The following is a 12,230-nucleotide window of genomic DNA, read 5'->3' as shown; positions in this document are numbered from 1 at the left end:
TCTCCGCGGTGCAGTGACGTCATGACCTTGCCAAGCTCCGATTTTCCCCTATCTCTCTCCTGGGTCTGTTCTTAGCGCGAGCATCGCCCCGCATCTGCCGCCGAGTACCATATCCGCCGCCGAGATCAGCCTCGGGTTATCTGTATTGTGAATCGTATGGCCAGCTCCGTGCCAAGCCGCTCCGCATGCTCACTAGTGGGTCCAAGCGATCCGACAGAGCTCCGTTGGCCGGGCCGGTCTGGTCTGGTGTCCCCCACCCCACCTGAGTCATAATAAGGTGAGGGCGGGAAGATACGCTGATATCGACTCGTCTCTTGACTCCACTTCCTCAGACGCCTTTGTTGTACTTATCGTTCCATACTGACTAAGATGCTATACCGAGCGACCGCCATGATCGCTACCGCGCTGCTAGCCACTGCGGGCCTGGTCGAGCGTCAAGCTCCGAGCTCAGCCCCAGCACTATCCGCGCCCTCCGGCTCTACCGTCCAAGTTATCACCACCTCTCTGTTCCCTGGCGGTGTTTCCCCTGGGTATACTGCACTCGTGACAACCATCCCGCTGGTGTGCCTTGATGGCTGCTTTGCTGTCGCCACTTACTACGAGTACGTGCTCTCTACCGCCTGATATGTTTGCCTCAGTCCCTCTGAAGTGGGAGAAGAAGCTGACTCATCTCCAGGTACTGCTTTCTCCAAAACACCTTCCTCAATGGTACCACCGTTGGCGCCGAGCCATGTAACAATGTCTGCAACCAGACCAACTTTAACGGAATCACTCAGTGTCTCAACTGCATTGTGGCAAACGGTACGTCTCTTTGACCCGGCCAGGTCAAGAGGTCGTAGCTCATCCATGCAGGAGACGAGCGGCCATACGGCTATACCAATAACACCTCACTCACTGCCCTCCCATCTGCGACGAACAGTGCGGGCGGGGTCACACCGCAGGCGTTTGTAGGGGCGACGCTTATCAATGCGACGGTGGCAAATGGGTGGTTGAGGAATATGACCAACTTGTGCTCGTCTAGAGGAACGAACGTGACGGCTGCTACGAGCATCACTGCTGTTCCAACCACGACGTAAGTACACCCCTTCTCCCTATCACTTTGAGGAACCGAACTGAACCTGTAGCGGCCCATACCAGGCATCTTGGACGTCCGGTCAGACCATCTCGCGCACACAATGGCCTGGTCTCTCCCAGTACCCCCCACGCGTCTATACCAGCACCCGCACCATCGGCATCGCGGCGCTCGCAAGCGAGAGCAGTCGGGGGGCTGGGATGAGTACGGTGGAGGGGGCGCCGCTGCGTTGGGTGATGGGCGGAGCTCTGCTTGCGTGGGCGGTGTTGTAAACGGGCGTGTGGAGCTGGGAGATGATGTAGTACGACAACACGCGAGAGGGGTGAGGCGCTATAGTGCTATCCGGGGGTGGGGCTCATGACGACGTGAGAGCGAGACCGGAGCCATCTGGCGTTTTTATAAGATAACTATGGGGCATCATTCTGTAATTGACATCGCGTCCGTTCTCAAGGAACATCGCCGCTTTACCCCTTTTACATGCTCTGTCCAGACACTCTGTCTGAAACTGCGATCAGTGACATGAAGGTCGCCTCTGTGCCTGATTTTGCTCCGGCTCCGCGGCTTCCGCCAAGCCGCTAATACCCATGGGGTGTATCCCTATCTGAACCTAGCTCTGCGCTTCTCTCCGATAGGTGATGCGACGCTCGCGGTGATCTAGTGTTGATCTGATATGCTCACAGTAAGTCTGTAGGTGTTGTGCATACTGCATCTATGACTCATTCCTCTCTCACCAATCCTTACTCCTCACTCTAGCCGACCCTGATGCTCCGTCACGCTGCCGTCCTCCTCAGTACCGCCCTTGTCGGCTTCGCTGCCCTTGTTCCTCGTCAAGCAGTCATCACGACTGCCGTCTATCCCGCGGGCGTCGCCTCGCAGCAACTCCGCTTCGAATCCGGGATCCCACTGGCGTGCTCTGACGGCTGTTACTACTTCTCCATTCCATACACGTACGTCCGCTTTCAGACAGCCCAGAGCGACTTGCTGATTTGCAGCTATTGCTTCCTGTACGATAGGTACTTTGATGGGTCCGCCATTCCAGCCGGAATGTGCGACTCCCTCTGCAGTCAACAATACTACGACGGCCTATCGCAATGCCTCAATTGTGTCGTAGCCAACGGCGGCGAGAGACCGCTCGGATACTCAGCCAATACCGCCCTCACGACCAATGTCATCCCCTCGTTTGTCAGCGGTGGCGAGAATGTCAAGAACCTGGTTAACCCAAACGGCTTCCTCAATTCCACTCAGGCGAACGGGTGGTTAGGAAACGTAACGAGCTTGTGTGCCTCCAAGGGCAAGGCAATCGCTACGAGCTCTAGTATCACTGCCACTGCTACCACTACGTGAGTCTTCTCATCCGTAATAGCCGCACGCTGCCCGGAGCTATGTGTCTAAGTTGATAAGTGGAGCTGACGATATAGCGGACCGTACGCAGCCACTTGGTTTCCCGGCCAAACCATCGCTCGGACCACTTGGACTGGCCTCACGCAGTACGGCCCACCCACGGTCACCGTCACCGCGACGAGTGGTGCGGTACTTCCACTCGCGGTCTACTCGTCCGGTGCTGGACTGGTTACCAGCGGGGCTGCGGCGAGCCAGAGTAGCAGGGCAGCGGGGATGAGCACAGTGGAGCGGGCGCCGTTGGGGTGGACTCTGGGTGGCGCACTCTTAGCCTGGGCTGTTTTGTGATACGACTGCTTATAAGGCGGGAGGAGGAGCTAGGGAGGCAGGTGCAAGTGAACAGGCGAGCAGGGCGGACGCGGATCCGAGGAGATGCATCATGCGGTTGTAAACAAGGGGAGGTGTCAGCTTAGCATAATGCCATAAACGGAGAGTCGATATAATGAGATCTATCCCCTCTGATCTCCCTTATTCTATCATGCTGAGGCGTTGAGACCTCCCAGCTACCAATTATTGAACGGACTCTTGTAACGCAAAGTTAGGCTGATCTTGCCATAGCACCCGCCTTGCCCCTGCTACCCATCCGCTACTAGCCTTGCTACCAGCATTCCTCCGCTGCGAAAACGACGAAAGATCCTTGTATTTTCCCTGTCAATTGCCCCTCTCGCTGCATCGCGTCATGACCTGCGCACTCACTGGCCAAGCGACAGGAATGGTCAAGATCCGACGAGCTGGGCTTGTCCGAGCCGCTCCCGCACTCTGTCGCCTGCCGAGCTGTCTATCTGCCGCTGACATCAATGCGGCCCCGCTATTTCGGATCCTACACCCTGATCTAGTGCCGAGTCCGCGCCAAGCGGCTCGGCCGTATGCTCTCCTTCGCTCCGACGTACATTCCAACGTTCGATTCCCTCACCGACAGCCCCAGTGAGAATGGTCGAAAGACCTGCACACACCGAAGCTGTTTTACTGATCCGTCCTAACGCTAAAACATGTTGTACTGCGCGAGCACCCTAATCGTCTTCGCCCTACTTGCGACCGCTGGTCTAAGCGAGCGTCAAGCCCCAAGCTTTGCCCCGGCGTCGTCCGTTCCTTCCGGCTACACGGTGCAGGTCTATACCACCCCCGTGTATCCGGGAGGGGTCACAGACGTATCCCAATTCCTGGTGACAACCTACCCGCTGCCATGCCTTGATGGCTGCTTCTCCGTTATTAGCTACTACACGTAAGTGTCTGCTCCTCCCCTTCAGTTTTTGCGGTCTCCTTTAGTTAGTGGGACGAATTGCGCTGATCACCCTATAGTTACTGTTTCCTACAGAGCACCTTTCCCAACGGTACCGCGGTCGGGGCCGAGCCGTGTAACAACATATGCAACCAAGCCAACTTTAACCAGCTCAATGGATGCCTTAATTGCATTGTGGCGAATGGTACGGCTGAGAAGACACGCGGAGTGGTCAGAGCTGACACAAGTGCAGGTGGCGAGCGACCGATTGGCTCTGCGAATGGTACCACCCTCCCCGCCGTCCCAACAGGACAGCAGGAGTTTAGAGGGCGAACGCTCATCAATGCGGGTATGGCGAATGGGTGGTTGAGGAATATGACCGAGTTGTGTTCGCCGAGAGGAACAAATGTGACGGGCGCATCGAGCATTATAGCTGTTGCCACCACTACATGAGTCTTCGGGCGCCCAACATACCTCGATTCAAGGCTTCCGATCGGCGCTGATGCGACCAGCGGCCCATACGAGGCGTCTTGGACATCCGGACAAACCATCTCGCGAACCCAATGGACCGGTCTCACGCAATACACCCCTCCCATCGCAACCGTGACTCGTACGATCGCAACGGCGGCGCTCGCGAGCCAGAGCAGTCGGGCGGCGGGGATGAGCACGGTAGAGCGGGCACCGTTGAGGTGGTTTCTGGGTGGCCTCTTGGCATGGAGCGTGTTGTGAGGATAGCGGTACATGACCGAGGTGGTCAAGTGGGGTTAGTGGGTGGAGCATGTGCGGATACTCGGTATGCAGAGTGGTCGCATTCAGTACGCATCCAGTCGAGGGACGTCTCCGTGTATTGAATCTTCTGGGCGAGTCGTGCGCATTATGAGCCTTCATCCTTCTGTCAATCAAGGTGGATTTTGCAAGCCCCTGCTTATAAACCGAGAGCTACTGCTGTCACCTCGCCCCGAGATACACACCCTTACCCAATCCTTATCCCCTCATGCGCCTCTTTGAGCTCGAGCAAGATGTAGCAGCATTCCTCAACGAAAAGTATTAGAGCAGCTGAAAGATCGCTAGCGAGTTGGAGTCCGGCTAGAGCTCTCACAACTGCTCCTCATCTTGCAACCTCACCTGGAAGCTAAAGCGCCGCTACCATGGTCGACTCTGGAATGATATGGACGTACGGTCTCCTCACTGTCCAAGCGATCGCGCCGATCATTCTCGGCTCTTTCAAGTCGCTAAAAGTAAGCAAGCTGTCCTCCGGTCTTCCACCATACACATGGCGAGCCACCTCTCCGGACTCGGGCCTCACAGACCCATCTTGGTTCTGAGGCTCCTCACCTCACTTCTCTTGACATTCACTACCGACCTCGACAGCTGACTCTCAGACGCCTGCATCCGTCCGCGCTCGCAGAAAAGCCCGGAAATCCCCTTCGGCCATCCCCTCCGGCGACTCAGACACAGAGGACGAGGACGATCTCGACGCCGATGCCGAGCTGGACGAGACACTCACTTGGGGAGATACGCTTCTTTTCCCAGTCATGGGTAGCGTGGCGCTGCTAGGGTTCTATATGGTCTTGAAGTATGTGGGGAAGGAGTGGATCAATCTGATCTTGGGGGTATACTGTGAGTCTGATGTCTTGCTAGTAAAAGACAGCTGGGAGGGTTTCATCATCCGACGTAGTAGCTGACGCAGATAGTTTCTGGAGCCGGAATGTTCGCTATGCACTCTGTGAGTCCCTCTTCCTCTCTGAGCGAATGGAAGGCTCGTACCCTTCCTCGCTTCAAAGCTCGGAAGCCCCGCTGACAATTAGACTTTCGATACCCTCATCTCCTTCTTCCTCCGCACAGTCGGCATCAAGCCCGCTAAATATCACTTCCGCGTGTCCTCCAAGCTAAGGCGTAAGCTCTATCTGTCGGACCCAAAACTGATCAGCCAGAGGTCTTCCACGCCTCATTCACACTCCCCTCGCTCCTCCTCATTCCCCTCTCGATCGCCCTTCCGGCGCTCTACATTCCCCTCGGCCGACCTTATGTCCTCTCCAACCTCATCGCGCTCTCGTTGAGCACGGCCACTCTCCAGCTCCTCAAGCTCGACTCGTTTCTCACTGCCGGTGTCCTCCTCGGCGCTTTGCTAGTCTATGACATCTTCTGGGTATGTCTCAGCTCACCGCTTCCCCGAACCTTCCTTGGGCTTTCAGCTGATCTTTCAGGTCTTTGCCACTCCCGTGATGGTCACAGTAGCCAAAGGGCTCGACGCACCTATAAAACTCCTCGCCCCTCGTCCGTCTACCGGTACCGTCACAGACTTCGCCATGCTGGGACTGGGCGACGTCGTCGTTCCGGGTCTCATGGTTGCTCTTTGCCTTCGTTTCGATCTGGCTCAGTATGCCCGACGGCATCCCGGAAAGGACGTCGGGCCGAGGAGCAGCTTCAGCAGGCCATATTTCTGGACTGGAGTGTTCAGCTACCTGCTGGGTCTGGCGATTACGATGAGCGTCATGACGTATTTCAAGAGGGCGCAGCCGGCGTTGCTGTACCTTTCGCCTGCGTGCAGTAAGTCGTAGCATCTCTGCTATCACAGGACCGGCATCGCCAGCTGACACAGTAGTCCTCGGGCCGTTCCTCCTTGCTCTTGTCCGTGGCGAGATTGCCGATCTCTGGGCATACAAAGAAGGCGCGGAGGATTCGAAGTCGATAGTGGACGAGACGATCGAGCGCGGGTCCGAGATTGCTCAGAAGGCACGGGCGGAGGCGAGGGCAAAAGCTGCTGCGCTGGCAGATGGGGTCTCTGGCGGGGAAGGGGAAGATAAAGCGAGCGGAGCGGAAGGGGAGGAGCAGGACGGGGCAGTCGAGGGAGATGATAGCTGGATGGAGGGCGGAGTAGCTGGGAGTGGGCAAGAGGGGAAGGCGAGAAAGAGGCGGACAAAGAAGAAGTAGCGCGTTCACCTGCTCAAGTCCAGGCCGATTCAAACCAAAATGCATCAATTGCCAGATCTTCGGTGATTACCTTTCCACTTTTCGTGGATACTACGTCCAGCGCCTCATCTACAAACCCCTCCACTCGAGATCCTCCTCGATGGTGAACTTGACCTCGCCCTCGAGCGTCTGCGCGTCCCGCCCAATCTTGATGGTCCATTCGCCCTGCTCCGCCCGGAAAGTTTTGTACAGGTCGTCCCAGTGCGAGATGGCGTCTACTCGTCAGCTCATTCCCTCTCACAAGCCAAGACAGACTCACACTTGTCCAAAGTAACCTTGACGGTCTCCTTCTTGCCCGGCTGGAGATTCTCCACCTTTCCAAACGCCTGAAGTGAATGGCTGGGGTGACGCAGACCCGTCTCCGTCTCGTTTGGCGGGCACGTGTAAAAGTGGACCGAGTGGCTCCCCGCCTTCTTGCCCGTATTCTCCACCGTCACCTCGACGTCCATCATCCAGTCCTTGGCATCCGTGACGCCCTCCTTGGGCTGGCCCGTGATCTTGAGACCCGAGTACGCGAACGACGTGTAGGAAAGACCGTGGCCGTACGGGAAGAGCGGTGCGATCCCGCGCGCATTGTGGTGCTTGTACCCGACCCAGATACCCTCTTCGTAGTGGATCTTGGTGCGCGCCGACTTGAAGTTCTGGGAGGCGGCAATATCCTGTTCTCGGACAGGGAGGGAGATGGGGAGACGGCCCGAGGGGTTGACGGACCCGTAGACGATATCGGCGATGGCGTTGCCGGTCTCGTTCCCGCCGTACCAGGCGTACACGACGCCCGCGACGTCATTGATCCATGGCATGGACACGGCCGAGCCGGCTTGGATCACGACGACGGTATTGGGGTTGGCGGCGGCCACGCGGGAGATGAGCTCGTCCGACCGCAGGGGAAGAGAGAGGGTAGGACGGTCGTACCCCTCCGACTCCCAGTCGGCGTTGAGGCCCGCAACGATGACGGCGGTATCGACCGACTTGGCGAGTTTGACGGCGTCCTCGATAGCTTGGTCGGCGTCAAAGACGGGGAAGGCGCCGACGCGGATACCGACGATTCGGAAGGGGGTATTGGCGCCTGCTTTGGCAAACTTGCCGGCGCGAGCGTCGTGCAGAGCTCGGACTTGGTAGGTCTGCGAATCAGCGAGCGTCCACACAGTTTATGAAGTGACATACCTTGCCCTTCTGGACCTTGGCGCTCCCCTTGACCTCAACCGTCCCGCAGTTGAAGAAGCTGGTCCCCCTGACCTGCTCCACCGTATTGTCGACCACCAACTCCCCGTCCACCCACAGCTTGGCCTGACCAGTGACCGCGAGCGAGAACTCGTACTCGCCATCGATAGGAGAGGTGAGGGTCGAGGTGAGCTCGGTAAGCCACTGCGGCCCAAGCTGAGGGAAGCCCTCCGCCATGAACATGGAAGACTCGTCCCATTCCTCCGTCACGGCCGGCTCGGACCCCTCGATCGACATCTCCTCGTCCTTGAGCGGGTAGTGTTTGAGGTCGAACCCCTTGTTTCCGGAAGCGGCGGTGAAGTTCTCGTCCAGAACAGGGAGGAACTTGGCCGTGTACGCGCCGAGGGTGTATTCGAGCTCCACTCCTTCCGGCTTGTTCGCCTCCAACCCCTCCCATGGGGACTGGCTCCATAACGAACGGAGCTGAGCCGACCCACCGCCCGTAAGCACCTTGGCCTTGGCGTTAGGTCCCATGATCCCCACCTTCCGCTTGCCCTGGATAGGCAACACCTCCTTCTCATTTTTGAGCAGGACCGTCCCGTCCGCTGCGAGCTTGCGAATGACCTTGGCGTCCTCTGTCTGCTCGGACGAGCGCGTCTTCTCCTTGCTCGGCTTGGCGTAGACGAGCTCGGTGTTGGCTTTGGTAAGCTTCTGCACCCAAGTGAGAGTCTCGCCGACGACCTTGTCGATGGCCCGGGGGTTGATCTTGTGTGCGCGGATCAGGTGGTTGACTTGGTGGGAACCGCGCCAGACGGTCGGGCCGGGCATCTCGACATTGAGGCCGGCGTTGATCGATTCCGAGACAGAGTATGTGCCGAACCAGTCCGACATGACGAGGCCGTCGTGCTGACGCATCAGCTACTATTTCCAAGTCATGAGGAGGCGGAAAGAGAACGTACCTTCCACTCGCCTCGGAGAAGATCCTGGAGAAGCCACTTGTCCTCAGAGCAATGCGTGCCGTTCAGCTTGTTGTACGACGTCATGTACCTAACAATCAGCGTCATGTCAACTTGCAAAGGACTTGACTCACGCCCAAGGCTGACTCTTGGCCTGAGCAATCTGGAACGGCCGGAGATACACCTCTCTTAACGTCCGTTCCGCCATGATGGAGTCCACACCATTCCGCTCATGCTCGCCATCATTCGCGACGAAGTGCTTGATCGTCGCCGAGACACCATTGTCCTGCAGTCCCTTGACGTACGCAGCGGCGATGAGGCCCGAGTGCGTCGGGTCTTCTGAGTAGGATTCGAATGCGCGACCGCCGAGGGGAGAGCGCTGGATGTTGATGGTAGGCGCCAGTAGGCAGGTCGCGTTTCGGGCTTTGGTTTCCTTGGCGAGGAGATGGGCGGCGGTCTCAATGAGGGATGTGGAGAAGGTCGCGCCGAGAGCGGTTGCACATGGGATAGCCGAGGCGGGGCCTGCAGGTCAGCGGGGATCATGGCAGAGTTGGCAGAAGGCTCACACATGTGGTAGAACGATTCTCCACGAGCGCCGTTAGGTCCATCAGTCACCTTGACGCTAGTAAGTCAGCGCAACTCTCCTCGGACAGCGTGATCACCAAGAAGTTCCCCTTCCGCAGATCAAGTGAAGCGGAACGAATGAGGCAGACCGCTAGCTTACCTAGGGATGTTCAACCTTGGTACTGGCACAGTGCTACCTCATTAGCTTTGCATCACATACCCCACCCAGACTTGACTCACTTCCACCAGTCCTTCCCCGCCAACAAGCTAATCTTCTCCTCCATCGTCAGCTGCTTGAGCAGCTCCGGGATGCTCGCATCGAGGAACGAGCGATCCATCTGGTCGTTTGTCTTTGTCTTTTCCGCTGTCGACATTTTGTCTCTGTCTTTTCTTTGTTTTCCTTTGTTGCAGCGCGAGAGATGCTGATGCAGATGAAGGGAGTCATGATGAGAGAGCCGAGTATATAGGTGCGGAGGTGGGAGGCGCCCGGACCAAGCGGCCGGTGGACTCTGGCGGGACCCGGGGTTTATCCGGCGGCACAGTGTGGGGTTGTGGAGGGTTTATCCGGGCTTGGCGACCCGCCGAGAGCCGCCGAGTGGCCGCAGAGTGGCACCGCATCAGACCGCAGCTGCAGCGAGTCCCACGCCTGTTGGCCAAGCAGTAGGGGATAGCGATAGCAAGGAACCTCATCGACCATCGACCATCCTGGATAGAGCACCTCTTGGGACGAAGATATGCATCAGATAATAACCGCTATGACCCACAGCGGCACCCACACCGCAAATACCCCTGGCCAAAACGCATTCCCCAACACCTCCCACTCCGCCCTCAAGCCGGGCAACGCCCACTGCACCAGCGCTGGGTGCGCCGCGAGCGCTACAAGCCGTACCGATCTATACGGCACCAGATACGCAATAGTGACCGTAGCGAGCAACAGGGACTGGGGGTAGTTGAGCATCGCCAGCGTCGGGATCATCGCCCCATATCCGATATGCGCAAGGCACCGGACCGTCTCCCTCGCTCTTCCCTCCGGACGAGGAAGGAGGAACGCCAGTATCGAGACCAGTGGGGTCTGGGCGATCCATGCCAGTCCGCCAATCCCCATCGAGAGAAGGAGGTAGAGCATGCCCGCGGGAGAAGGGGGCTGAGGGCACGCCAGACCGCCAATGACGACAGAGGCGCCGAGGAGGATGGACGAGGGGAGGTAATTGCCCACGGGGATGAAGTGGCCGGGAGACGGGAGGAGGTAGAAGAAGTACGAGGCGTGGAGGCGTTCAAGGAGGTTGTTTAGTGATCGAAGGGTCGATTCGAGGGTCCGACCAAGGGTGTGAAAGCCGTGTGGTCCGGAGGCGGGGGTGCAGTAGAGAGTGGACGAGTCGATACGGTATCTGGGAGTCAGCTTTGACATTGACCAATCCTGCTCAGGACGTGTTGGGCATTGAAAAGCTCACTTTGCCATGACTCCATGGGCCCCACTCGCCCGCCCTAGCGCCATATACCCCGCATGCGTCCAAAGATGCCTCGCACCGACGACATACCGCTCCACCATCCCCCTGACATCCTCTCTACCCGGTATACTTCGCACCCACTCCGGCGCCTCCTCTGGCACATCATGTAATCGCATCTCGACCCCTCCTGCCCATTTCCCGACATGCGCGATCGTGTTGGGTACGTCCTGATTCGGGAGCCGGCCGTTCAGCCCCTCATAGAAGACCCCGAGGTGCGAGAAGGAGTGACCGGGATAGTCGATGTTAAGACCGGTCCAGATGACGCCGGGGAAGAGGGTGTGGTACGAGGCCAGGAAGGAGGAGAGGCCGGTGAGGTACGAGTCACCGATGACGAGGACGAAATTGAATGCCCAGTGGTTTTGGCCTAGGAGTGAGCTTGGTCTTTTGCTCAGGCTCAAGAAGGGCAGTCTTGTCCTATCATGAGGAAGACAGCGGGAGATGTGAGAGGGCATCGAAGAGGAGATAGCGTACCTCTCAGAAAGTCACCCATGGCCAACAAAGTGGCCACTCCCCTCAAATTCGGACCCCCATCCCTCGACACCCAATTCGCCGAAATAAGAATCGTCTCCGTCCCAGCCGACCTCGGAGGCATTACGCTCGCATAGACCGCTGATGTCGTGTTGCCCGCCGAAAGGCCCGCTTCCGAGAACGCTTGGATGAGGTATGCACTCCGCCTGATCGTCAGCTTGCCTCCTCCTCACCAAGAAGCTGTATAAGCGAGAATGAGGGGAGGAAAAGCTCACTCGTCAAACGTGCTGTTGCTCCTCACAAGCTCTTCTAGGCGTTCGAGAAATTGATCCGCTTTATGCACATTCGGCCAATCCCAGTACATTGTCACCTAGCCATCAGCTCGCATACTTAAAGATGGCTGCGCCAGCTCACCTGTGCAGGCTGAAGCGAATGCTCGTCTATATATGTCCCCTTCCATAATCCGTCATACGGGAGCGCCAGCACCCAGAGATAGCCCAGGATGACCATTGCTATCCGTAGGAGCAGGACGAAGCGCGCTTTCTTGGGACCCCATGATATTTCTTCGAGCGATCTGGGGACGCATCCAGGCGGTGATGGCTTGGAGGGGAGGATGGACGGGTGTGAAAGCGAAGGGTCGGGATTGGGGGAAAGTGCTCGTCCTTTGCCTTTCGATGATGCGGCTGGGAGGCGATGACGGAGCGCAGAGGCTGAAGACTCGGCTACTGGCTCGTCATGGAACGGCTGGGATGTCGACATGATGGTGGAGTGGAGCGATGAGGGGGAGAAGACGGGAGTGAAAGCGCAAGCTTTGAGCTTCGAGGGTTGGAGGAGAGGTCCGAGCTAGATTGCCAGCGCGACCGCTTCGCTGCGCTTATTGATTGGAGATTCAAGGTACACCAGCGATAGGA

At 57.9% G+C, this 12,230-nt stretch overlaps 6 protein-coding genes across 6 annotated transcripts; 3 read left to right on the top strand and 3 right to left on the bottom strand.

Moving 5' to 3' along the window:
- Positions 1–390: 390 nt before the first annotated feature.
- MKK02DRAFT_41126 (uncharacterized protein) lies at positions 391–1,344 on the top strand (the record flags this gene model as incomplete). The annotated part of the gene is made up of 4 exons (XM_053091447.1): positions 391–602; positions 677–801; positions 853–1,072; positions 1,125–1,344. 4 exons carry the CDS (start codon positions 391–393, stop codon positions 1,342–1,344), a joined length of 777 nt encoding a protein of 258 aa, XP_052942592.1.
- A 490-nt stretch (positions 1,345–1,834) lies between these two features.
- On the top strand, positions 1,835–2,758 carry MKK02DRAFT_30544 (uncharacterized protein; the record flags this gene model as incomplete). The annotated part of the gene is made up of 3 exons (XM_053088073.1): positions 1,835–2,019; positions 2,065–2,412; positions 2,491–2,758. The coding sequence occupies 3 exons, from the start codon at positions 1,835–1,837 to the stop codon at positions 2,756–2,758; spliced, it is 801 nt and encodes a 266-aa protein (XP_052942591.1).
- Positions 2,759–2,980: 222 nt separating this feature from the next.
- Positions 2,981–4,432, bottom strand: MKK02DRAFT_30543 (uncharacterized protein; the record flags this gene model as incomplete). Its single annotated transcript, XM_053088072.1, has 5 exons — positions 2,981–3,064; positions 3,167–3,244; positions 3,361–3,480; positions 3,646–3,686; positions 3,784–4,432. 5 exons carry the CDS (start codon positions 4,430–4,432, stop codon positions 2,981–2,983), a joined length of 972 nt encoding a protein of 323 aa, XP_052942590.1.
- A 405-nt stretch (positions 4,433–4,837) lies between these two features.
- MKK02DRAFT_41124 (putative minor histocompatibility antigen h13) lies at positions 4,838–6,623 on the top strand (the record flags this gene model as incomplete). The annotated part of the gene is made up of 7 exons (XM_053091446.1): positions 4,838–4,927; positions 5,072–5,309; positions 5,384–5,415; positions 5,498–5,585; positions 5,624–5,838; positions 5,897–6,239; positions 6,295–6,623. 7 exons carry the CDS (start codon positions 4,838–4,840, stop codon positions 6,621–6,623), a joined length of 1,335 nt encoding a protein of 444 aa, XP_052942589.1.
- A 108-nt stretch (positions 6,624–6,731) lies between these two features.
- Positions 6,732–9,717, bottom strand: MKK02DRAFT_20168 (putative beta-glucosidase; the record flags this gene model as incomplete). The annotated part of the gene is made up of 8 exons (XM_053086211.1): positions 6,732–6,877; positions 6,922–7,783; positions 7,827–8,729; positions 8,783–8,870; positions 8,914–9,301; positions 9,346–9,401; positions 9,504–9,536; positions 9,584–9,717. 8 exons carry the CDS (start codon positions 9,715–9,717, stop codon positions 6,732–6,734), a joined length of 2,610 nt encoding a protein of 869 aa, XP_052942588.1.
- A 365-nt stretch (positions 9,718–10,082) lies between these two features.
- MKK02DRAFT_35479 (putative GPI-anchor transamidase) lies at positions 10,083–11,829 on the bottom strand (the record flags this gene model as incomplete). Its single annotated transcript, XM_053089184.1, has 5 exons — positions 10,083–10,731; positions 10,795–11,215; positions 11,323–11,525; positions 11,595–11,689; positions 11,734–11,829. The coding sequence occupies 5 exons, from the start codon at positions 11,827–11,829 to the stop codon at positions 10,083–10,085; spliced, it is 1,464 nt and encodes a 487-aa protein (XP_052942587.1).
- Positions 11,830–12,230: the final 401 nt, after the last annotated feature.

This window comes from Dioszegia hungarica, assembly GCF_025882075.1.
Source record: "Dioszegia hungarica strain PDD-24b-2 chromosome Unknown MKK02contig_25, whole genome shotgun sequence".
Lineage (NCBI taxonomy): Eukaryota > Fungi > Basidiomycota > Tremellomycetes > Tremellales > Bulleribasidiaceae > Dioszegia > Dioszegia hungarica.
This window is presented reverse-complemented; position numbering and strand designations above follow the sequence as displayed.